Raw genomic sequence first — 26,341 nt, 5'->3', positions numbered from 1 at the left:
CAAACCAGACTGGGTTCAAGGCCAGGCTTTATCCCATACTGAGTGCCTTGTTCAAGGTACTTAACCTCTCTGAAAAGATCAGATTTCCCAAGCCTTAAAACGGGAAACATTATCCACCTCAGAAGGGTTGTTATACGGACTAAGTCACACGAAAATGCTGAAATATTAATTCCAGGGAAGAACGCCTCTAAGGGAAAGAATGTGTCTAACTATCCCAGAATAAGGTTTTAGAAATGTGTGCTTTCACTTTAGCAAAAACGCATAAGGAAAAGGGGGCTACAACTAACGTGCTTGCGGCTGTATTCCTAACACAGCTGTTAGTCAGCACAGGCACAGCGCAAACTATAAAACCTAATGCAGGAGGAAGAATATGAAACACGACGGTGAACGATGGATGATGTCTCTTGCAGCACCAGCTAATGACCTACAAAAAGATAGTGCTCCTCAACTCCCGTTGTTACCACAGAGGCATCAGATACCGAATTCAAGAAGGTTTGACTGCACAGAGAATTGAAAAAGCATATGAATGCTCCGTTCCTTATAAAAACTAAAGCTTCTAAGCGATCACAATAGTACTAAGTTTTTAAAGCGTAAACTCTGATTGTAAGCCGATCACGTGACGCCCCATCAGCTCCCAAGCACAAATGTAGAATATGCAAATTCCCAACCTGTAACAGCTTTGGGCGACCCGGTTTTGCAGCCTCCACCCCCTGTCCCTAGCTGTCCAGCCCATATTTAAATCCAAGGAGGAGAAGTGGTTATTTTCAAAGACGACAGCACTGTACCGACTAGGAGGAGTGATCAACCATTCTTTCTCGGGAAAGAAAAATATACTACAAGGTGCAAAAACAGGACATGATCAAAAAGCGTAAAGACAGTTGCAAGAGAAAAAACATGAATGAATGTAGAGGGCGGAGCCTGGGAAAACCCCTCTGCAACGCCGCACTGAACAAAGCGCTTCGCATGCCAGAAGGAGGGGGGAATGGAAGTGCCAGCTCCGGAAGGAGCCTGGAGTGAATGCGGAGAGCAGCAGGAGGAGGAGGACAGAGCAGGCGAGCGCGGCAGCCTTGAGACTCCTCCTCGCACCAGCCTCGCCGCCGCCCCCTCCCTCTCTAGCCGCAACTCCTGCCGGAGCCCGACCCCGCGGCGAGCCCGAGCCGCCCCGCGCCCCTGCCCACCGCCCCCGATCCACCAGCGGCGGGCGCGCGCCCTACCCGGAGAGAAACTACCCAGGTGGCCCGGAGTAAACAGGCACTCCGGGCAAAGAACGAAAGGGAAAGCGAGCCACAAAGCCGGGAGGTGCGGAAGCCGCGGCCTGGTCTCCCGCAGCTCCGCCGAGTCCTCCTGCGAGAAGCGGCGGTGGCGACCGGGAGGCCGGCCCTCCGTACCTGCTGGACTCGCAGGACCGCAGCTCCCGCCGCCCGTGCGGCCAGAACCCGCCGAAGTGGCAAGCGGCTCCCGCACGCAGCATCCCCTCCGCAAGGTCGGCGCCGGCACACGCGCACACACTCACACGCACACCCGCCCGCCAGGGGGAGGTGGTCCCGGCCCCCGCCCCCCGCGCTGCGCTCTCCCGGGTGCAGCGCCCCCACCGCCGCGCCCGGCCCGCACCCCGCCCGCACCCGTCGGGAGCCGCGCTGCACTTGACAACCGGGACACAAGCAAAACCTCCTCTCCCGGCCCAATCCCCGCCGAGCCCGCTCCAGCAGCCGACGGGCACCAAGGCGCGAGCGGGGCGCGGGAGGGACCGGGTGGGACCCGGCGGGAGAGCGGCCTTTACCTCTCCCGGGTGTCCGTGAGGACGGCTGGCAGCGCGAGGGCGACCAGGGCGAAGGTCGGCGGCTTCCCCCGCGCGTGGGCGGGGCGGCAGGGGATCCCCGGGGGCGGCGGGGCGGGGGCTGCGGCGGGAGGGCGGGCTCGCGTGAAGCCGGCCCGGGGCCCCCTGCCGCCCCGCCCGCCCGCCCGCCCGCCCGCCGCAGGCCCCGCCGCGGGGACCCAGGACGCGGGAGGAGGCGCGGCCCGAGGGGCGGGGCGGGGCGGGGCGGGGGAGGAGGCGGGGCTCCGCGGCCGGGGGAAGCCCGGCCGGGCCGCAGTCGGGGGCGGTTGGCCCGGGAGGAGGGGCGGGGCCGGGCGGCGCCCGATTCTCTTTACCGTCTTTTGACTTTCTAGAGCAGGATGTGGGCCGGCCCGGTGACGTCATGGTGTCTCCCAGCCCCGCCCCTCGCCCTGGCCCTAGTGGGGAGGAGGAGGACCCGGGAGGGAGGGGGGACCCCAAGGGGGTTTCCTCAGCTCCAAGTAAAGGGAAGGGGAAATCATTGTGAAACTTGAAACTCATTAACTTTGAAAAATAACTTTTAAAAAAAGAGAAAGAAAGGGGGCGGGGTGTTGGTTTAGAGGGTCGGAGGGGATGTGTTATTAAGTCCTGAAATGAAACCACTTTTTTGGTGGCGGATGTTCTATTAAAAGACCGAGGAAAGCCAAGGTTATTCCAGAGAGAGCCGGTGCTTCCCAGAGTCTAAGCAGCCGAGCGCAGTTAACCCCTCCTAGCCTGCCTGACAGCTGGGGGACTAACCCGCTAGGGAACTTTGGGAGCCGAGGAGGGGGTACGGGGCGGAGTCGCCCAGCGGGCTTCTGGAACTCTGGGGGAGTGAAATGGGAAGACAGATTAATTTACTACAAACCAGAGCTTGACCCCGGCTGTTAGAAAGTGTTAGAGAAAGGGGACTGGAAACTTCTGGAAATATCAGGAGAGCTGAATCTGAGGAAGGAGGCAGGTTTTCAAGGTTAGACATAAAGAACACTAGCAGTCTGCATTTAAAAGTTCCACACATCCGCTAAAAAGTCCGCAGAAGTGACTGATTTAGCGGGCCACCTCAAAGCTGGAAAGAAAAATGTGTAAAGAGAGAGAGAGAGAGAGAGAGAGAGAGAGAGAGAGAGAGAGAGAGAGAGAGAGAGAGAGAGAGAGAGAGAGAGAGACGCAAAACAAAAATATTCTTTGCTAAACGACCATACGCCTACTAACTGCTGACCATCTGTGCAAACTTGTTTTGTTCCCTTAGGCTTTCATAAAGATGTCCAGGCCGTTCCTGCTAACGGTTGACCCCTAAAATCCCCCGAGGAAGTCCTACCTCGAGCTCATTCGAGCTAAGAAAAGCTCAAAGCCCCAGAATGGAAATGATTAAAAATGGAATATGCAGTAATGACAAGCCTAGAGCCAAAAATAATGTTTTGCAAAGGGGAAAATATGCCTACGAGAAAGTAAATTTGGTCATAGGAGCAAAGATCATGCAACTAGAAAGTTCCGATGGTGGGTAACATGCTATGTTAGCCCTACAATAAAATAGTGCCATTTTAATTTTACACTGGGATAGCATCTATTTTATTAAATGAAACACCCAATGGGTCAGATTCACAAAGCATATAATGTAGCGCCCCTCCCCCAGTCGGGCTGTTTGAATCTAAAGCTAAACATGCACACAGATGTGAACTTATAGCTAATGTATTAGGATAAAGACACATTCTTCGTAAGCCGAGTTTGTACTACTTGGGACAAAAAAAAAAAAAAGCTAAGTGCCAAGGTGCATTCTTTAACGCGATAGTTGCTAAACACAACAGAAATAACATCCACGAACCCAGTGTGTCTTTAGGGTATAGCAATGCTATGAGCGTTTGAACAAACTGCATCTGATTTTGAATCGTCATTTCACTATATTTTCTTGAGCTGCAAACAGATATTAAAACCTGTCTCTGAGACAGATAATACAAAACACTTTCCTTATAAGTTTTCTTAATTCCCTAGATGCGATTCCTTTCATGCCAGAATGCGAGGGGGGGATGCAGCTATGTTATATATAAATAGCTTGTTTCGTGACACAGTAAATAATAGGTCCTCAGACTATATAGCAAATAAACGGGACTGGATGTGTGATCCCGATTAGCCTGTGGGTGGTAAACTTCAGCTTGAACTGTCAAAAATCCTGGAACAACGGGGATCCCGGTGATGGTTCTAGATTTAAGCAAAGAGGTTCCAAGCCTCCCAGCCCCCCTCTCTTATCCAGCGGGCCATGGAAATGTCTATGTTGCACCCCTTGGAAGAAGTAGAGTCCTGTGGGGGCTCTGATCGCATTTCTCCCGCTGAGCGGTTTGGGGAGAGCACCATCCAAGCCGTGGCCGCGCCCGCTCCTTCCCCACCCCGGGTTCCCACGCGGCCGCCGGGTGCTGCCTGGCTCGGGCTCCCCCTTGGCGCGGCCCCGCGGCTCCGGCCCTCCGCCCCGTGCGGCCAGCAGCGCCACCGCCACACGGAGATCCCGGAGGTTCCTCCCGCTGGCCCTGGGTCACGCCGCCAGTCCCTCCCCTCCACCCTGCACGCTGGGCTTTCCCGTCCACCAACGAGTCCCCTCCCCTCCCCCTCACCTCCCACTCGGGGCGACCCGACTCCAAGCCCTTCCCCGCAAGCTCCGCAGCAACTGTCCCCTAGTACCGGGCTCTTTCCAAGCCAAGCAGACAAAAGAACCGAGGGAAGAAAACTTACCGAACTGCAAGGCAAAAAGTCTGTTCCCAAGCTTCCTGGCTTCAACTTTTCATTTTAAAAACAACAAAAGCAGAAACCAAAAGCCTCCTAGGTTGGAAGTGGGCGTGAGAGGAAACGCTGGGGGAGGCGCTTGGTTCCCTCGCTGAGCTGCTCTCTCCCCCCCCCACCCCCTTTCTGGCCCCTGCTCGTAGCTTTGATGTTATCTAGTGAACCGCCTACATGGGTTATACCTTGAGCTCAGAGCCTGGTAAGAGTCGGATATTCTCCCCTGTGGGTGCTGCTAGCAGCCAGCGCAGCAGGTGGCCAGAAGATGGAATCCCTGGCCTAACCCAGGCTGGAAAAGAAGGACCTTTGCGGACTTCCGTCATCACCTGAGCTGAAGGAGGCTCTCCCAGCTAGTGATCTTGGTCTTGGAACTGAGCTACTTTTCCTGCTGGAATCAGAGAAGGAGGTCTTCCGGATTACATTCTTTCCCTTCCACTCACAGTACAAACTTGTAATGAGATCGTCGGGATGTTTCTCCAGGCTCTGTTCAGTTTATAGAGCTCAGCTTTGGAAGCTTGGAATTATTTTCTCTCTCAGAGATTCCTGCAGCCTCGAAGAGACAAGAATACAACTTCCAAGATGATAAACTATAATAATACACTAAAGATTCCCCTATGGGTCAAAATACCTGCACACCCTCCCCCTTCTGTTATGAAAAGCTTGTAACTCTAGGTTTTATTTTATTTATCTGCACACTAGCTCAACCTGGATATATATTTTATATTACGTTTCCAGACTCGGAACCATTACTAAGGGAAGATGTTTTGAAAATCAGAAATAGAACAGGTTAGCGATAAAGGAAAAGGTACGGTCTCTCATCCATCCTCTTTGGCACATGCCCTTAATGACAGCGCCAGGCTGTGTGTAGGCCTTGCCCTCTGGGAGTTTACAAATTAATGGAGACAGCACAAACACATGGAAAAATACCTGGAGGGAGAATAGATATATGCCACAGCTTATAAACAGAGCCAATTAAAGTTACTCTGAGTTATTTATATGACTGCTGAGCGATCTTTGGGTGGAGGGAAAAAATCTGTCCAAAAGAAAGTTCCAGAAGAGGGTGAGTCCTCGGTAGTGTTTTGAGGGAACGTTTGGGATTTGCCAATAAGATAAAGCACAGTTCTCAAACCCAGAGAAGGGGCTACTAAGTGAGGAGAGAACTCTAAGGGCTTATTTTCTCCCTGGAGGAGAAAGCCCAGGTGAGAGAGGAGTGACTGACACCCAAACTGGCCAGTACTGAGAGAGGGAAGGGAGCTCTATTCATACCCAGATGGGAGTCATGCACCTGGGCTGTCCTGGTTGGTTTTTCTAATAGTAGCTGTCAGAGTGAACTGGCACCAGGCAGTTAGCGAAGAGCCAACTCATTCATCGTTTGGAAGGAATTACGGCATGATACTGCAAGCAGTTGGTAGTCGTTTGGAGACATCTGGACGGAGAATGGTCTTTTTAAGCAAAGTTGTTGTGGTTGAAGTACACAGACTACAGCGATAGTAACACTAGCTGTTGTGACGGTGGCAGTGGTGGCAGCCCCAGCTTCCTGCTCCCGTTTCTCCTTCACCCCATTTCTAGAATGCTAAATAATCTGCCAGGACTATGGAGTTAGTGCACGGTGCATTCACGACTGGGATCCAGAGACGATTCGGATGGCTAAAGCATAAAGGCTGTATTTTATGGGAAATGGGCTATACTAACTTTATAATATTCCTCATCTGTGGAGCAGAGAGGGAAAGAAGCTATTCAAGTTCTGAGACATTGGTGCATGGTGGCATAAAGGTGTAATTGTTGGGATATTTGAGACTAGGAGGAGTAAAGAGAAAAGTGTTTGGGTTTGAATGTATCTAATTTTGAGAAGGATAGACCCCCACACACATTTCTTTAATTCCATGCTGCTAGCTCAGTTGGAAAATACCTAGTTCAATGTTAAGTATGGCTGTTTCATGAATATTATTTGCTGTACTGCCTATTAAGCAGTCTGGAAGAAGGGTAGTTATGATTGACAGATGGGCTGCATGCAGTTCTAAGGATTCCTTGCAAACCATGTCCTAGGTGGCACACTGAGAAACACCTGGAAGTGGGTGAACAGCATTCTACAAAACCAATCCCTACTGACCTGTGATGAAATTATGTAGAAACAAGTACAACCGTCCAAGCCCCGGTATCAGTCTGCTCTGGCTGATATAACAAACGGCCACTGGCTGAAGATATCAGGCAGTATAGCATGCATTTATCCCCCTCACAGTTCTGGAGTGTGGAAGTCCAAAATGAAGTTTGCAGTAGATTGCTTTCTACTGAGGTCTACAGACGGCTGCCTGCTTGGTGAGTCTTCACAGGGCCTCTCTGGGTGTGGTCTGTACACACGGGAGAGGAAGGCTCTGGTCACTCTCCCTATAAGGATGCTTCTGTAGATGGAAGGTGAAATAACCCCCTTAGGCTTAAGATCCTAAGTACTTGGTATCTAGCTGGTGGCTCTGTTTGGGAAGCTTGTGGAATCCTTAGGAGGTAAGGCCTTGCTGGCAGAAGTGAGTGACCAAAGGCAGGCCTCAGGGCTTCATAGCAGGCCCTGCTACCTGTCTTCTCTTGGCTTCTTTCCTGGGAGTAGTAAGATGGCGAGGTGCCTTGGTTGTCCCTACCACAGCCTCGGTGTCTTCCCATCTGAGATGGACCATACCCTCAAACTGAGAAATAAAATAACACTAATCCCATGGCTCCATTTATGACATCATTTTAACTCCAATTACTATTGAAGTCCCTAACTCCATATATAGTAGCCTGAGGTGGGGGGGCACAATCAGCCCTGTGTCTTGCAAGAGTTTTCTCTGGGGCTTCTTTTGTTTTCTTTGAGACAGTTTCTCACTATGTAGCCCAGGCTGGCCTAGAACACACAGAGATGTGCTTGCCTCTGTCCCAGTGCTGGGTGGGATTAAGGAAATTTTAACCCAAGCCCACAATGAATTGCTTTTTTAAGCCATCCTGAAGAGTGGAATTTGTGCCAACCTGGGAAGGGGGTATTGCCTGCCTTAGTAAAGATCCTGACTTTCTTCTAGATTTCTGCAACTAGGAAAAATTACTACTAAATAACTCTGTTGTTTATTTTGAGATACAGTCTCTCTATGTAGTTTTGGCTGCCCTGGAACTCCATAGGTAGACCAGGAGGGCCTCAAACTCACAGAGATCCTCTTGTGTCTGCCTCCTGAGTGCTGGAATTAAGGGAGTGTGCCACAATACCCAGTTTACTCTTAAAATACATTTTTAGGAAGAGTTATCAAACTTCCCATAGAAATCCATCTGTGTACACAGATACAGTGGTAAACAAATCTGTTTTATAGGTTGCTGTCTCCCCCCACATACAAACTCTGTCTTGTCACTCCATTCATTTCTTTTATAACATCTAACATGCTCAAATTATCTAATTGTTTTCCATGTATATTATTCCTCAACCCTTGAATAAAAAAGGGGCATAATAGTATACAACTTTAATCCCATCCAGGTAGAGCAGAGCTACACAGAGAACCCTGTCTCAAACATAAATAAATAAATGAAAATAGAATACAGGGCTTGGGATAAGCAGGCCTAGTTTGTTTCCCACTGTTTTTGTTCCTACATAGAACAATGTGGGAACAATGTTTGTGCAATGAAAGAACATTGGAATCTGAATCCTACTCATCTCCCATGTCAATATAAATGAGCTCCTTTCTTAGTTCATCATTTTTTACAAACATCATTCCAAACTTTCATTTCTGGACTCAAAGTTGCATAACAGAGCTTAAAGAGATCTCCTCAGGTTACAGAGGAGGCTGCTGGAATTCGGAATGGCCCCACGGACTGTATGCTGTCACCAGCAAACTACTGAGAGAGCATGCGTGGAGAACTCTCAGACTGTCCCCCACCCCCAAATGCTCTCCTCAATACTCTTTCCCTGGTCTCAGCAGTCGCTCCACTGTCTTCACCTGCTCATAGTCTTCATTTATCATTTTAGAAACAAAAGTTCTCATCTACCGTGGTCTAATAGACTTCCAGTAGCTTAGCATTTTGTGTGAATGGAAGAGAAATGGAAGACAGACAAAAGAGGGAATGAAGGAAGTATCTGTCTATTAAAAAGTGAGAAAAAATACCGTGGAGTAAAAGTTTAAAAGTGACTTATTTTTGTGATGAGCAAAGGAATCAAGACCAGGCTGGCAAAACCCACAGAGGCAGCTGACCTAAACAAGGGGGAATGCATGGACCCCAGACTGATGACTGAGAGACCAGCATGGGACTGATCCAGACCACCACCACCCCCAACCTGAGTGTCAGAGAGGAGGCCTCGGCAATTTATGGGACCTTGGAGAGTAGATCAGTATTTATTCCTGGTGTACAAATGGACTCTGGGAGCCCATTCCAAATGGAGGGATGCTCTCTCAGCCTGGACACATGGGGGAGGACCTAGGTCCTACCCAGGATTATAGGACAGACTCTGAAAATCCCTCATGGAAGGCCTTACCCTCCATGGGGAACAGAAGGGAGATGGAGTGGGATGGGGAGTTGGGAGGAATGGGGGGCCAGGGAAGGAGGGGAGGGAAAGGGAACTGAGAGTAATATGTGTAAAAAGTTAAATAAAATTAAAAAATACATATAAAAATAAAAATAAATCATGTCAAGTAATTCCACCTAATTCAACCCACGTGTCTCACCTTTTCTCTCTGGGTTGCTGTAATTGTCGGATTAAAGAGGTTTAAAAAGCATACACATTCTTAGTGAGAAATGGAAGAGAACCTGAGTGCTTGTACTGCTCTGTCGGAATAAGGTCAAAGGAACGACCCATGGTGAATGATGCTTGGGGAACTGTGAGAGGCTCCAGGAAGAAAGGCAGAGGGTCTTCACCTCAGCTGCAGCTTGTTCACTGGGTTGTCCTCAGCTGTGATTCCATGCCTCCTGTGACAGACATTTACATTTTCATTTAGTTTATAAGGCATGTTTATTCTTATTAGATGTGAGAATTTCAGTATAGAGCCCAGTCTGGTCAATGTGCCCTGAATCTGGATATGGCCTTGCTTTTGTGCTTTCCCAGATATAATCTATAGTAAATGCCAGGCACTTTTGTTTAAATTGATCTGTCCTGGGAAAGTTCTGGGAAAGGGTTGCTCTGTTAATACTTAGTATATGCCTAGTGACGTTTATTTTACATGTATTTTTTCTGATCATCGTGTCTTTCTGAACTCAACTTTACGCTTTCTCTAAAACTGAAGTGAGATCATCTACAGCATTAAACCTTGGTCTGCCCCATTCTTCCAGATTCTCAGATCCCAGGTCCAGCAGACAAGATCCGCTCAGGTTGGCTGAAAAGTTGACACTGTTGCTAGAATGTTCATCCGTAGGTAAGACTCCCAGTGTCTTGGACATCTTTGAGATGGCGCTTTCCCAAACCTCCCAGGCCAGCAGCTTCCAACTCGTAATACTGGGTTCTACAACCTTTCTCACATGCCTGCTCCCTGAATCAGATTTTTGCAACTGAATTGCTTCTGGCAAATAACCATTCAGCCACCAATTTTTCCCTTTGCCTAAATTCCCCACTGTATTATTCTGTACTAGTTTGTCAATTTTTCTGCTTATAGAAGCCCATGGTTATGGATTTGTGATTTTGAGTTTATTGGCATCTTTGTGTTTTTGTTGCTTCCACCTCTCTCCACCGTGGTAATTCCTATTATGCCAAAATGTCTTTGGGTACTGGTATAAAGGAAGCCAAGAAAATCAAAGTCCAACTTGTGGGAAAACTGGAATATTATGGAAAGGTAGTGTTAACTCACCATTAGAGAGATGAGCTGGAGGAGGAAAAACACAGGCTAGCCACTAATGACAAGACAGTACTAGCTTATGGACAATTTTTATCTGTTTCTAACACTTTTCAAAATTTTCAACTATTTTAATTTCTGCAAGAGGAGGTGGAACTTTATTCATGAGAGATGATAAAAATAAATGGAACAAGGGTTAAAATAAGACATGTAAATAAGGTTGGAGCAGGAGGTCATCTAGGCAGATGGTTATTTAACCTAAAAACAGTATAGATCTTATTTGAAAGGGCTTCTCTTCTTCTTCTTCTTCTTCTTCTTCTTCTTCTTCTTCTTCTTCTTTCTTCTTCTTTCTTCTTCTTCTTCTTCTTCTTCTTCTTCTTCTTCTTTTGCTGTTAATGGATTGCACACACAAGGGTTGGTAATTATAAAAGATACTGATGCAAACAGCAAATCTTGGCACAGTCTCAGTGCAGAGTGTTCAGAGCTGGAGTAACAAGACACACACATTTGTCTTCTCCTTGCTACTAATACAGCTGTGGTTCCCACCTGCTGTGGAATCTTCTGGTCCTAAAATTCCATGGCTCACATGGTAACAGGAGAATCACAACAGTACTCCTCCCTTCCAGGGCTGGGATGGTACAAGAGTTTCGAAACAGTGTTCTCTCAGGAAGTCCCATAGTCCACCACATGAAACAAAATAAAGCGACTTGCAAGAAAGTAAGGCAAAAGCTGTCTACCAATGTCTCACATGGTTTTTTACAACTCTAAAAGTATACTTCTCTTTTAACAAGGCTTGATGTACAGGAGGAGAATAGTTCTTCCAAAACCATCTCTTCTACTGATGCAATAACGGCATTCTTTGGACATATCTACTGAGCAACTGATAAACCTGTATGTACTTAGATACAATGAAAAACAAATTCACAAAAGTTGTTCTTCATTAAAACCTATAAGATTTCTGCTTAAGAAATCTCAGATTGTCTTAATTTCTAAAACGCAACCAAACACATATGTGAAAAATGATGAAAACAAATGTTATGATAGTGGCTCATGATCCTCGAAGTATATCGCCTCATGGGGAGCCTGAGTGAGAATGACAAGTGTCTAACTGAGAAATCATGAACTGTAGCTCAGTGGGTAGAGTACTTGCCTAATATGTGCACACCATGGGGTTTGTGCCACTACACTACAAAAACAAACATATGAATACAGACTAAAAATAAAATTATAAAACGATTGAGAAATTCTGAGGTGCTTCCGAAATACTGGATGGAGTTGAACAGTCTGGAGTTCTTGATACCGACAACTTCTGGAAGCTTCCTTGCTTTTGTGGTGACAGTCTATATGACAATGTTGAGACTGTGGCATGTACTATTGGCCAGTTGGATAGCAATCAAGTAAAAAGGAGCATTCTTCTATGCTAATGTAGAGGTTATAAAAGGAGAAAGATATCTTAATGTCACTTCCATGACCAAATTCCAACCCAGATACATTACCTAAGTTTAAATATGTTAAGAAACATTTTACACTGTCCTCATGGGTAAAATAGACCGTGATGATGACCTGCTTCCTGGAGATGTTCCGCAGGAGAGAAATGTGTGCTCCTTAAGTGATCTGGAAGTACCTACTTCAATAAATAGCTAATTAAAGACCTTTCCCTTTAGCCTTTGGTGTGTGTGTGTGTGTGTGTGTGTGTGTGTGTGTGTGTGTGTGGGTTGGATCCCTTAGAGCTGGAACCACAATCCACCCAACATGAGAGCTGGGATTTGAACTCACATTCCCTGTAAGCATGAGTTGCTTAGTTGCTACACCATCTCTCCAGTGCCCAGACCCTTGTAAGTAAGCCTTTGTTTTCTCACCTGTACCTACTTGCCATGCCTGTGTTCCTTTTTGCTCCCTCATTTGAAGTAAATGGCTTATTCCAAACCCCAAGAATGACTACATACATTAGATGATATGAACGTGATGAGACATCTGCCCTCAAATCCACTTATAATTATTTCTATTAATATTTACAAGTGTTCTCATCTTCAGATGAGAAATACTACTTTCCTTTACTTTATTGCCCCAACACCTGGCTTCTTGCATTTAGATTTCTTGACTAATTGCAATCAGAATTATCTCTTTGCAACTGCCTACATCCTGCAGTTCTGACCTCGGCTCAAACAGTGTCTTCCAAGTCTGGTTTTTCTCAGAAGCAGCCCTCCTCCCCCTCTCTTCTCACGTGCCCCTCCCCCCCCAGCTTTAGGCTTTATTCTGGCATTTAGAAAATTTGTACAGGCCTAATGTGACACACTGTAAATTTTTTTCCCTCAGTCTTCTTCAAAAGATAGATAAAGATGAAAAGCAAACACATCTCTATTACATTTCATAGAAGACTCAGTAGCAGGTTGCTCCCAAGACCCTCTGGGGCTGCCAATATTAACACCTAAGGGTGTCAGTGGGGAGAAGGCAGTTGTCCACCATGACATCAACTTGGCAAAGAAGGCCAGAGTCCAAACATGCCTGGCTTCTTTTACCCGGGCACACCACCGTAATTATCTCCTACAATGATGCTTTGATCCTGCAACTCCCTTCCCTCTAGTGCAAAGCCCTCTGTAGCTAGATTTCAAACCTCAGCGTGATCCAGCAGATTGTGTCCAGCCTTCTCTTCAGCTGCTTTTCTCTGAAGATCCTTGTTTCCCTGCATAGCTCCATCCATCTTGCCTGCAGTTGTGTTTCGCTCTCCCCTCACTCACTCCTCACTCACTCATTCACTCACTCACTCACTCACTCATTCACACACTCCTCACTCACTCATTCACACACTCCTCACTCACTCATTCACTCACTCATTCACTCACTCATTCACACACTCCTCACTCACTCATTCACTCACTCACTCACACACTCACTAACTCACTCACTCATTCACTCACTCATTCACTCACTCATTCACACACTCCTCACTCACTCACTCACTCATTCACTCACTCATTCACTCACTCACACATTCACTCACTCACACATTCACTCACTCACTCATTCACTCACTCACTCACTCATTCATTCACTCACTCACTCACACACTCACTCACTCACTCATTCATTCACTCACTCATTCACACACTCCTCACTCACTCACTCACTCATTCACTCATTCACTCACTCACACATTCATTCACTCACACATTCATTCACTCACTCACTCACACATTCACTCACTCACTCATTCATTCACTCACTCACTCACTCATTCACTCACTCACACATTCATTCACTCACTCATTCACTCACTCACTCACACACTCACTCATTCACTCACTCACTCACACATTCATTCACTCACTCATTCACTCACTCACTCACACATTCACTCACTCACTCATTCATTCACTCACTCACTCATTCACTCACTCACACATTCATTCACTCACTCATTCACTCACTCACTCACACATTCATTCACTCACTCATTCACTCACTCACTCACACACTCACTCATTCACTCACTCACTCACTCATTCACTCACTCACACATTCATTCACTCACTCATTCACACACTCCTCACTCACTCACTCATTCACTCACTCACTCACACATTCATTCACTCACTCATTCACACACTCCTCACTCATTCATTCACACACTCATACACTCACTCATTCACACACTCATACACTCATTCACTCACTCACTCACTCACTCACTCATTCACTCACTCACTCACTCATTCACTCATTCACTCACTCACTCACTCACTCACTCATTCACTCATTCACTCACTCACTCATTCACTCACTCACTCACACACTCATTCACTCACTCACTCACTCCACCTCCACATTGCTCCTGTGTCCAATGTCTGCCTCCACCCCTTACATTTGTTCTGTGCCTTTCCTTCATGCTTTATATGGCAATGCAGAAAGCGGCCCCCTCAGATAGGTAGTTTCACTCATCCACTTTGTGACTCTTACTGCTGCTTGTTGAAGCAGAACCTCAGATTCTTTAACTTCAAATGGATTACAGTAGCCTGAAGTCACTTCATACAAAGCAGCAAAGGCATGGTGACACACAGATGTTAGTAGTATAAAGTAGCATTTACCGCTATTTCACACGCACGCGCACATACACTGGAGCACACACACACACACACACACACACACACACACACACACACCTCAAGAAAACAACCAGCAGATGATGAATCTCTTTTTTCCCCCTTGATTGGATGGCTTATGATTAACCATGACATTCAGCCAATAAAAAGAGGGAAAGTTCAAGCTGGCTCAGTGCTTTGGAGGCTGCACTCTATGGAAGGTTGGCCTGTTGCTAGAGCCTGTGGTGAGACAGGGCATCATGGTGGACTGTGCGTGGCAGATTAAAGCCGCTGACTTCGTAGTGGTCCAGCAAAAGAGGTGAGGAGAGAGACGGCTGGGTCCCATAGTTCCTTTCCTTCCAGGCAGCCCCCCTCAGTGACCTAACTTCCTTACAGGAAGCCCCACTCTGTGAAGGTTTCCCCCACTCCCAGTCATGCAACTGACAACCACACTCCAGCACAGGGGTCTTTAGTAGTCGTTGCTGGTCCAGACTGTAGCAGTAACTAGGTATACCTGTCACTTCAATGTTGCTATGACTGGCATATTCTGTTTCTCTGTTCTGGTATAGATAATTCATGTCTCTATTATAGATACTCCCATTATGTCTTCCTTACTAACTAATTAACAACCAAGTATATATATATGTGTGTATATATGTATGTATATATATATATATCAGCTATGAACTCTCCATCTAAGAAAATGTGTCATATTCAATTGATTATGTAATTTTGTCTGATTGGTTGAGAAATATGCATTGTATATCACCTACCCTGACCCTGAAATTATTTTGCTCTTCAGTACCTACTTCTGAGGAGATTACTTGGGACCTGATGTAGAGTACAATCTATGGTTTGTAGACAGGTTTTCTGGTCATGTACTTTGTGATAATAAAAATTTAATTATAGAACTCAAGTTTTTAGGCAGTCTTTAATCCATTTTCTTATGGGCTCCTTCATTGGTTCATAGTTTTCCCACTTAAGGTGGTATGAAGAAAACCACATAGCATCTCTGATCTAGGGAAAGCTTCAGTCACAGCATCTAGATTTTCTTTTCCTAGGCCCCTGTCTATCCTAGAGCACAGGCTGGATGCCCTGGTTTTCACTTAAGCCATCAATCTGAGAACAAACGCAATATGTGCATTTTGTCCCTTTCTACTTTATCTGTTCAAGAAGCATGTGATATATTTTCCAGAGCATTAAATCTTAGTAAGAATACGAAAAACTATTTTGAATTGCTTTTTTGAGGAAACATTGAGACATGACTAGCACCTACAGATTGGAAACTATTCAAAAGTATTGCATACCTGTGCACGTGTGCACTCTCTCTCTCTCTTACACACACACACACACACACACACACACACACACCCCACACAAACAAGTGGTCCTTTCAATGATTGCTTTGAATCTTATATAGAAACAGTACTACAAATTCAAAAATCTACCTGTTGGTTTAATCTTTCTAATGTGCTGAATCAATGAATCAAAACCATTTTCTAGATGAAACAGGAAAAGATACTTGGAATGCACTGGGTAGGGCTGTGTAACACAGAGGTCAACTCTAGTCTAAACCAGGGACTAGTGGTAATAATCGATCAATGTTGCCCCATCAATTATATCCATTCAAAACTGCTAGCAACAGGGTGAAATGAGGGCTAGAAGAAAGGGGTATGCATGGATTCTCAGTTTTCTCCTTTGTTGTGGCTTGACTTGGTTTTGGTTTTTCCAGACAAGGTTTCTCTGTAGCTTTGGAGCCTGTCCTGGAACTCACTCTGTAGATTCCGCTGGCCTCAAACTCACAGAGATCCACCTGTCTCTGCCCCCAAGTGCTGGGATTAAAGGCGTGTGCCACCAACGCCCTGCTAGATTCTCAGTTTTTTCATACCTAAACGGCTTGAAACAATGAAGCCTGATTTATTTTCTTTTTCTCTGTGTGTGGTGTTTGTGTGACTCTCACACACACACTCTCTCTCTCTCTCTCTCTGTGTGTATGTGTGTTCAAATGCACATTTATCTTCATGCATGTGTGTCAGGGTCACATAGAATATGTTTTTCAATTGCTCTCTACCTTACCTTCTAAGGCAAAGTCTCTCACTGAAAAGTCCATTGTTGTGACTAGGCTGCTTGACCATTTAGTTGGTGGAATCTACTAGTCTCTGCTCACCCTACACTGGGGTTGCAGATGTGTGCCACCGTACTTGTATTTTTACTATGGGTGCTAGGAATTTGAACTCAGGTCCTGAAGGTTTTACACCCAAGTATGTTACTGAGTGAGCCACCCGCACCCCATCCCCATTTAAAAAGATGTTTATAAAACTGTTGACTCTCAATGCAGTTTGACCCAATAAAGTCTTCAAAGGCAGAATACAAGACTTTTTTCTATCTTGTTCATTTCTTGTTTGTACTCTTTATCCCAGAAAGGCTTCCTGCTGTCCCAGAGAGAATTTTTCATTCTGTTGTACCTTTTTCTATCCTTAGGTATTTTGAAGTAAATATGTATTCCTTTATTCAAGTTCAACTCAGACGTGTCAAAGATGATTAGGTTAATATTCTACACCTGTGCCTTCCACATCCCTGTCCTCATAAGTTTGAAGGGTTAGAGCAGAGGTTCTCAACCTGTGGGTATTGACCCGTTCAGGGGTCAAATGACCCTTTCACAGGGGTCACATATCAGATATCCTGCATATCATATGTCTACATTATGATTCATAACAGTTGAAAAATGACAGGTGTGAAGTAGCAATGAAATAATGTTACCGTTGGGGGTCACCACAACATGAGGAACTGTATTAAAAGGTGGCCCATCAGGAAGGTTGGGCTAGAGGCTTAGATGGTAGTAAGGTATGATACAAAATGCTCTCTTAGCAGCTGTTCTCTCATTCCGAGGAGCAATAGCTTCAGTTCTTTAAAAAGCCAGTCACTGTATATTTGCAAGTGTCTCAATATAATACAAGCATCCTTCTGAATTTTGACTTTTGAATATTAGTGATAGTGACATCACACTGGCAAGCAGATTGCTTTTACCTCACTTTCATCTACAGCACGCATCCCAGGTGCCCCGGAGGAGCAGCATTCGATTGAGTAATCAGTCAGTTTTTAGTGTTCTTCTCATGACCCTGAATGTCACTGTGGATGTGGTTCAAAGCCAACCTGAACATCATACTGTGATTTCAGCTCCCTAAAGAAAATCCTCGATTTATAAATTCACTTGGCTATGTGTGCATTTACTAATTCATCCTGTTAGCTAAGCATATCAATACATTTAAATTCACTGTATATAATATTAGTCTTGTTTTATCTCTGATTTTACTTGTGATGGAATTGCACTCTGTAGTTCAAGCTGGCTTTGAAGTTGTACTCCACCTGCCTCAGTTTCTCTGGAGGACTAGGGTCACAGATGTGAGCCACCATGCCTATTTTCTGTCCAAGCTTTTGAGGTTTGACTTGCTAGTTTTGTGATACCCTTTCACAGCCATCCTGACAATCACCTTCTCCTTTCCCCTGCTGGGCAGTCATTTCCTGGATTCCATGCCTTCATCTTTCTGCGTTTATCCCTTCATTTTGGGTGTGTCCACCCTCCAGAGGCTTCCCGGAAAGGGTTTGTGAAAAACAAAGCTCTTGGAGACTTTCTACTCCATATCTCCTTCATCTGATGCTTAGGTTTAACTTAACACTTCAGTTGGAGAGAGAATCTAGAACAGAAAGACATTTTGCCCAGAATTTTGAAGGCACTAAATCCACGGTCTCTAGCTTCCAGATTGTTGAGGAGTTTCCTGATGCTCTGAATCTTCATTCTTTGTGTGAGATGTCTTTTTTCTCGGGGCTCAGAGTCAGGTCTCTTCATCCCTACATTCTAAGTTTCACAGTGACATATCTAATTCTTTTTACTATTATATTTTGGGCTCTCTTGGTCAAATTTTGGCTTAAAATATGTTATTCATTTGAGGAAAATATTTTTCAAGTGATAGCCCCATCATTTTCCTATTTATCTTTTCTGAGCCCTTTCAGAAAACAATTCAGACATTATACTGCCTAGGCATCTCCACTGCCTCTTATCTCTTTCTGTTGTTTGTTAGTTTGTTTTGTTTAGGGTTTCTCTGTGTAGCTTTGTAAACCTGGCTGGCCTGGAACTTACAGGGATCCATCCACCTGCCTCATGCCACCACCACCTGGCTTGTCTTTTTAACTTTTATTGTCTGTTTTTTTACTTTCACTTCTCATCTGAAAATTTCTCTACATTGTCTTCTAACATTTTCCTTGCTTTTTTTCATTTTCACAACTCAATTTTTAATATCTAAGGACACCCCGGTAATCTTTTTCTAAAAATCCCTTTCTTCTACCTCTTAACATCTTACTCTGGAATGCTAAGGGCAGTTTTCCATTCCTATTCTTCCATAGACTGTCTGCTTCCTCCTGTTGCTGTTTCTCCAATTCTTGTCCTCACATCTGAGATCCTGGTAACCTCCATCTCACTAGGAATAGCACCCAAAAAGCTGACTCAGAGCCTTCCCTATGTGTGGTTGCTCTGCACTGACCAGGAGATTCCCTGAAAGTTGGCCTGGTTTACACTTCTTTTGAAGTCTTTATGGTCAGTATTTTCAGATTCATCCTCATGGGCTGGTCAAATTACCCAGAAAAGGCTTCTTGGTGTGCATGTATATGTGGGGAGGGGGGAAGGAGGGGGGGAGAGGGAGAGGAAGAAAGGGGGGGGAGAGAGGGAGGGAGGAAGAGAGGGAGGGAAGGAGGGAGGGAGAGATGTCTAGATGACAAAGGGATGAAAAATATGACATATTTCAGCATGTAGTTAAACGTTCTACCTCCCTGTCATAGTACCATCTTGTGTGTCTGACTCCAGGAAGTTAATATCTCAACTCCGGTAGGATCTGACTCCAAGAGATCAGAAGAGGGTCCTGAGGTCCAGCTGCAAAGCAACTTTTGGAGGTAACCCTGATACTAATTGCTGAATCTCTATTTTGACATTCTTTTTTAAAAGACAAGAGAAGGAAGCTGTTTAGCTTTCCCCACAGTCAGCTGAAGATTCTTTCTCAGATCTGGTCCTCACGCCTAAGTTTTTATTACACTGTATACTCATATTTGGTTTGCATTTGTAGCTTTGTGTCCTCTGAGTGGGGGAATTAAGCTAAAAGCTACTGGTCTACCACCTTTAATTGAGTGTCCGGAAGTATCTAGGCACAGTGCCCAAAGGCTGTGGTTTATTGTTCAGCAAGAAATTATTTTAAAGTGTGATTGTGTGTGAAAGCAAGATTTCAAGAGAAGAGTAATTACGTTCATAGTTTATATCTTCTCCAGGAGAGGAGTAACATTTTAAAAACTTTTCTAACAGCCAGGGAACATCTGCTTTTAACCTTAAATTTTAGTTAATGAGTCCTTCCTCCTTTTTGTCTGTTCTCTCTTAAGTCTGGCATTGTGGGTCTAGGGCCTGCCAACCAGTTACCATTGCTGTTCTGAAATGTACCTGTGCCTGGGAGGTTCCTGCAGGTTAGATTTTGCTGCTGAGAAATCTGCTGTTGCTGGCACTGAATTTCAATGACTTCCTGCAGGCAAACACCTGGAGGCAATTACCTGAACTTGCCTGCCAGCAGATACACATACAATTTGGATGGGGAAACTATCTGCATGAATTTAAAAAGGGGTGGGGGAAATTCGCTTTGTGTAATACTTTGCTGTGTCTAGGTTATCTAGTCTAAGAATTTGCCTTTGCCCAATTATGTGTTAGTTAAGCTGTGGTTTTCCCTCACCATAGAATTGGCAAATATAGGCTTCATTTAGCCTCTTTTCTTCTGCCTGGTGACAGATTCCTTTTCTGTCTTAGGATATGGGACAATGGTAATGAAGGAAGGAAGAAGGGTCAGTGATCTACATTTTAATGTGAAATGACAACATTTTAACTTGTCATTCTTTAATAATAGACCCGTCATTCAAAAGAAAAAAAATATAGGTCAAGGCTGAGGACCAAGTCACATGTAAAATGATATGAAACTTGATTGTGAATATTTACGCTGACTTTATATACCTAGATATAGTCTCTGGAGAAAATTGTTGCATTGATCATTATTTTAGCTAAGTGCTTCGTCCTTTAACTAAATCATAAATATTTTTTCATGTAAATGTTGATTTAAATTACATCTTCGGAAATACCAGAAATATGTTAACATTACTGTACTGGATAATGCTAATGGAATGTATTTTATGATTTTGTAGATGAGTGCAATGAGACCAAATTGTGAATTAATTTTGAAGGCAGGCAGACCTCAGGCCTTTCTTAGTGACTTCAAAGTGTCACTTCCTTCTGATTTTATTCTATCCAGGCAAAACTAACCATGACTAATAAGCCCTGAAACTTCCTGTCTTCAGCATAACCAAAACATCACACAAATGTCTTTTTTTCCATTTCTCTCATTCCTGTTTCTAGAATCTCAGTTTTATACTCAAAGTATCAGCTTTCATTTTTATAATCCTCATTCGTCCTCCCTCCACCCCACCCCTCCACACACAGTAGTTAAACACAGCTCCCTGGAGCTTTTTCCTCCCTCTTGATAATTTATAACAACCTAGGTCCTCCAAGCATACGTTCCAAATTTCTACTCCACAGATTATTAATACTTAAAGCTTCTGGTTTATTTACACAGAGCTCCAGCCCCTCAGAACTGTAAATAAATCATATTTTTTTCTGGAATTTTAGTGTTATCATTGGCTACTGCATTGCCAAACAAGAACTTGACATTAAGTAAAACAAGACAATGAACAGAAAAATCCCACAAAATGAAACCACCATGGTGACTCACTAATGATTTAAAATGCTGTAGTGCTTTGTTCCAAGAATTACTGGTTGAGAAAATGGTTCACTAACACAGGGCAGCTTTAGCATGTTGGTGACATTCCCCACACTTGCCATTGCCTCCCTCCCTACCCCCAGATTGCTAGAATTCTAATTTGCCAAATCTGAAAACCATCTAAACTTTTCCTTTCTCCTTTCTTCTGAGAATAAAAGTTTTGAATAAGAAAGGACTTATCTACCAGTCAGCCTTTGCTGTGTAACAAACAATATCAAAATTCAGTAGCCTAAAATAATAATTTGCTTAGCCTACAACGATGCAGGCTAATACTGTAAGTGAACTTCTCTGGACCCTTCTGGTCTTTCTACTGAGTTCATTTGTTTATCTGGTTGGCTGTGGGCTTGGCTGGGCCTGCCTAGCATAAGATGGCTTCAATAGGATTGTCTCATATCCTCCTCTAGTCTCTCCCCTGTAGAAAGTGCAAGCCTGACTATAATATTGTTTGTCAAAGCAAGTCACAAGAGAACCAAGTAGAAAAACAGGACCTAAACCTTGATGGGAGGAATCAAAACTAATGCAAACAAAAGGCTATGCATTCAGTGAGAGAAACACTGTTTCAGCATTATGTGGTTGAGTTTCTAAGCAACCCATCATAACAATCAATGATAGGGCAGAGCCAATTGAAAAAAAAATTCCTGAAATGAGTTCTTGGTTCAGAAAAAGGCAACTGAGGTAGAGCAATAAAGGAAATCTCCTTTTATCATTCACTTTTCTGTTTATTGAAAGAAACAATAGACTGTCCAAAAAAAAAATCTCTAACCTACATCTCCAGGATAGCTTTCTGAGCAGACATACCTATTACAGAAACATGTAACAATCAAAAGTGAAGACTCCTAAACTAAGACAAGTGGAATGAGAGTGTTGTGTTGTAATTTCTTACATTGCCCTTAAAGAGAATAGAGTGATTGGGTCTAGACTTTGATAAGTTAGGTATATTTGTTTCTTTCTCGAGACTAACCACTAGAAGAATAATCAAATGAGTATAACACACTCATACTAACAGAGGGGAAACCAGAGGAAGGCTCAGAGACTAAGCCTCAAGGGAGGGAAAAGACAGGAAAAAGGAACATGAAGCAGACCAAGCAGGTAGTCCAACACTCAATGAGATGGAGATTTTGAAACAGAGTATTAATAGCTACATGAAGTAGGGATGGACTGAACAGCCCAATTAAAAGATAAAGACATCAGTCTGAATAAAGTGGGGCAGCAGGCAGCCTAAATCAGACATACGATGTCAGGGTACACATTCAGTTACTGAAAATGAAACAACAGAAAAATATGCCATACAACTGTCAGCTTCCTGAAACCTGTGTTCCTAGGCCCTTGTCTGTCAAACGAGTCCTTCTTAGAAGATGTGAAATGGTACACTTCAATTATAAAATTGTAATTATCTAGGAAGAACGTAAATTTAAACTCACCATTCAGTATTGCCTCACAATATGTAAAGTACAGTAAGCAGACCACTGAAAAACAGGCTAATCTCTCCACATGCTAAGCCATGCTAAAAGGGGTTTTTGTTTGCTCCTATGTTTTGTTTTGGTTTTAGCATGTCTTTTAAGACAGGGCTTCTCTATGTAGTTTTTGAGCCTCTCTTGGAACTCACTCTATAGACCAGGTTGGCCTTGAACTCACAGAGATCTGCCTGCTCTGCCTCCCAAGAGCTGGGATTAAAGGTGTGTACCACCACCACCAGGCTTTAGCATGTCTCTTAATAGTTAGAACCAGCAGACTAAAAGTCAGGCTGCGTGTAGGAAGCTGAACATTAACAATAAAGGGGAGGATTTAATGTGCAAACACTGTGTGGGACTCTCCTTCAAACACACTGGAACAGGACATGGCAGTGGCCACAAGGTCAGACTTGACACATTGGGATGGACTCTTCTCTGACTCTATGTGAACAAACTGTAACACACCCCTCAAAATATAAAAACAAAAACAAAGCCTCATACAATTGAAAATTAGGAAATTCAGAAACAAATCTACTATATTAGTTCAAAATAACACACTGACCCTGTTGATACTACGAAGAAAGTTAGAAAATAAAAATAAGGCATGGTATATGGTGTTAGGGTTCCCATTGCTGTGATGAAACACCAAGACCAAAGCAAGTTGGGGAGGAGGGATTATTTGGCTTACATTTCCACATCCACAGTTCATCACTTAAGGAGGTCATGACAGGAACTCAAACAGTGCAGGATCCTGGAAGCAGGTGCTGATGCAGAGGCGATGGAGAGGCCCTGCTTACTGGCTTACTCCCAATGGCTTCCTCAGCCTACTCTCTTACAGAACCCAGGACCAACAACCCAAGGATAATACTATCCACAATGGGCTGGGCCTTCCTCTATCAATCACTAATTAAGAAAATGCTCTACAGGTTTGTCTACAGCTTCATCTTATGGGAACATTTTTGCAATCAAAGCTCTCTCAGATGACTATACTTTGGTCAAATTGACAAGCTAGCCAGCACACATTTCAACTTACAAACATGGCACAGAGAACAGTGTGGCTTCAAATACTTTAATTAAATGAGGGAGACTGATGTTAATATATTAAGCCCCAATCCTGAAAATAGAAAGAGCTTTTAAAGTGGATGTGAAATAAAAACTTAACATAAAGGATATCAACAAAGCTAAAGATAATTTCTTTAAAAATAAATTAAAGGCGGAATTGCCATTTTTATTACATTGATCCTACCTATCCAAGATCATGGGAGATCTTTCCATTTTATCAAACTCTATTATAGAGCTATAGTTCTGAAAACAGCTTGGTATTGGCACAAAAATAGACAGGTAGACCAATGGAATCGAATTGAACCCCCTGAAATTAATCCACAAACCTATGAACACATGATCTTCAACAAAGAAGCTAAAACTATACAATGGAAAAATGATAGCATCTTCAACAAATGGTGCTGGCATAACTAGATATTAACATGTAGAAGACTGCAGATAGATCCATGTCTATTGCCATGGACAAAACTTAAGTCCAAATGGATCAAAGTCCTCAACATAAGTCCAGCCACACTGAACCTGTTAGAAGAGAAAGTGGGAGGTACCCTTGACGAATTGGTACAGGAGACGGCTTCCTGAACATAACACCAGTAGCACAAACGCTGAGATCGACAATTAATAAATGGGATCTCCCAAAACTGAGAAGTTTCTGTAAGGCAAAGGACACAGTCTGCAAGACAAAAAGGCAATACACAGATTGGGAAAAGATATTCACTAACCCCACATCTCACAGAGGGCTGATCTCCAAAATTTACAAAGAACTCAAGAAGCAAGTCTCCAAAACACCAAAGAATCCAATTAAAAAGTGGGGGACTGAGCTAAATAGAGAATTCTCAATAGAGGAGTCTAAAATGACTGAGAGACACTTAAGGAAGTGCTCAACATCCTTAGCCATTAGGGAAATGCAAATCAAACAACTCTGAGATACCATCTTACTGCTGTCAGAATGGCTAAAATAAAAAACACCAATGACAGTTTATGCTGGAGAGGATGTGGAGAAAGAAGAACACTCCTCCATTGCTGGAGGGATTGCAAACTTGTACAGTCACTTTGGAAATCAGTATGGAGATTCCTCAGAAAAGTGGGAATCAGTCTACCACAAGACCCAGCAATTCCACTTTTAGGCATATACCCAAAAGATGCACATTCACACAACAAGGATGTCTGTTCTACTATGTTCATAGCAGTATTATATGTAATAGCTAAATCCTGGAAGCAACCTAGATGTCCCACAACTGAAGAGTGGATGGAGAAAATGTGGTACATTTACACAATGGAGTACTACTCAGTGGGAAAAAAAAACAATGGAATCCTGAAATTTGCAGGTAAATGGATGGCACTAGAAGAAATCATCCTGAGTGAGGTAACCCAGTCACAAAAAGACAAACAAGGTATGTACTCCCTCATATATGGATTTTAGACAAGGATCAGGGGACTGTCAGCCTACAATCCCAGTGTCAGTGAGTCTAGGAAACAGGGATGTCTCCAAGAGATATGCATGATACCCCAGAGAAGTAGAATAAGGCAAGATCTTCTGAGCAGATTGGGAACATCAGGGGAGGGGAGAGGGAACCAGGAAAAAGAGAGAGGGATAAGAGGAGGGGAGGAGAAGGCATGGGGGAGCAGGAAGGTTGAGTCGAGGTAAAAATAGAGGAGAGCAGGATGAGAGATACCATAATAGATGGAGTCATTATAAGCTTGAGGAGAGATCTGACACTAGTAAAATTTCCAGAGGTCTACAAGGATAACACAACTAGTAAACTAAGCAATAGCGGGGATACTACATTAATAGCCCCTTCCTGATGATAAGGTTGACGACTACCTTATATGTCATTCTAGAACCTTCATCCAGTGACTGATGGAAGCAGAGACAGATACCCACAGCTAAAAACTGAACTGAACTCCTGGAACCCACTGACAGAGATGGAGGAGTGATGAGCAAAGGCATCAAGACCATGCTGGTGAAACCCACAAAGACAGCTGACCGGACAAGGGGGGAGCTCTTGAACTCCAGACTGATGCCTGAGAGGCCAACAGGGGACTGACTCATACTCCATAAATGTAGTGTCAGTGAGGAGGCCTCAGAAATCTCTGGGGTCTTGGGTAGTAGATCAGTGTTTACCATGGCATACGAATGAACTTTGGGAGCCCATTCCACATGGAGGGATGCTCTGTCAGCCTGGACACATGGGGAAGGGCCTAGGTCCTGCCCTGGATGAAATGACAGACCCTGGAGATTTCCCCAAGGAGGGCCTCACCCTCCCTGGGGAATGATGTGGGGATTGGGAGGAGGGCTGGGGGAAGGCTGGGGAAGGGGCAAGGGAGGAGGGGTGGGAGAGGGAGCTGGGACTGACATGTGAAGCATACATGCATGTTTCTAAGACATAATTTATTTTAATAAAAATAAAAAAAGAAAAAAAAAGAAAAATCAAAGGTGGAAATAATATCAATAAGGCAAGAATCACAGAGTAGCACAGCTCATCTTGAAAATGACAACAATCATAGTAACATTAATGGAAACAATTCAATGCTTTTCAAAAGTGTCGGC

The 26,341-nt window shown here is 44.2% G+C and overlaps 2 protein-coding genes across 11 annotated transcripts in view; one reads left to right on the top strand and one right to left on the bottom strand.

Annotated features, from left to right (window-relative positions):
- Positions 1-23,532, bottom strand: part of Hivep1 (HIVEP zinc finger 1) — a 150,951-nt gene extending 127,419 nt beyond the window's left edge. For 2 of the 7 annotated variants that reach the window (XM_021224969.2, XM_040755889.1), the window contains exons 1-2: positions 23,420-23,532; positions 9,247-9,487 (exon numbers count right to left, since the gene is read on the bottom strand). The gene's annotated coding sequence lies outside the window, so the exon portion shown is untranslated. Of the gene's footprint in view, positions 1-1,388; positions 1,519-1,780; positions 1,896-4,531; positions 4,636-9,246; positions 9,488-23,419 lie in introns of those variants that run through there. The other 5 variants (XM_021224970.2, XM_021224967.2, XM_021224971.2 and 2 more) reach the window with 5 other exon arrangements.
- On the top strand, positions 780-25,165 carry LOC121143628 (basic proline-rich protein-like). Of its 4 annotated transcripts, none has more exons than XR_005880894.1 (4): positions 780-1,834; positions 9,848-9,930; positions 19,282-19,367; positions 25,119-25,165. XR_005880894.1 is itself a non-coding variant. In XM_040755890.1 (3 exons), exons 1-2 carry the CDS (start codon positions 983-985, stop codon positions 9,893-9,895), a joined length of 900 nt encoding a protein of 299 aa, XP_040611824.1. In that variant the 5' UTR covers positions 780-982; the 3' UTR covers positions 9,896-9,930; positions 19,282-22,899. The 4 variants fall into 4 exon arrangements, 2 of the variants coding, with proteins under 2 accessions (XP_040611824.1, XP_040611826.1); XR_005880893.1 differs by lacking the exon at positions 25,119-25,165 and adding an exon at positions 23,658-23,987; XM_040755890.1 differs by lacking the exon at positions 25,119-25,165 and having other exon boundaries at positions 19,282-22,899.
- Positions 25,166-26,341: the final 1,176 nt, after the last annotated feature.

Source organism: Mesocricetus auratus, unplaced genomic scaffold, assembly GCF_017639785.1.
Source record: "Mesocricetus auratus isolate SY011 unplaced genomic scaffold, BCM_Maur_2.0 Super-Scaffold_100013, whole genome shotgun sequence".
Lineage (NCBI taxonomy): Eukaryota > Metazoa > Chordata > Mammalia > Rodentia > Cricetidae > Mesocricetus > Mesocricetus auratus.
This window is presented reverse-complemented; position numbering and strand designations above follow the sequence as displayed.

Excerpts from the sequence above, each read along its gene's own strand:
- LOC121143628 (XM_040755890.1), top strand. The coding sequence starts at position 983 with ATGGAAGTGCCAGCTCCGGAAGGAGCCTGGAGTGAATGCGGAGAGCAG. Across the intron at positions 1,835-9,847 it reads CGAGGGCGACCAGGGCGAAG|ATTCTCAGATCCCAGGTCCA; the intron begins GTCGGCGGCTTC and ends CCATTCTTCCAG.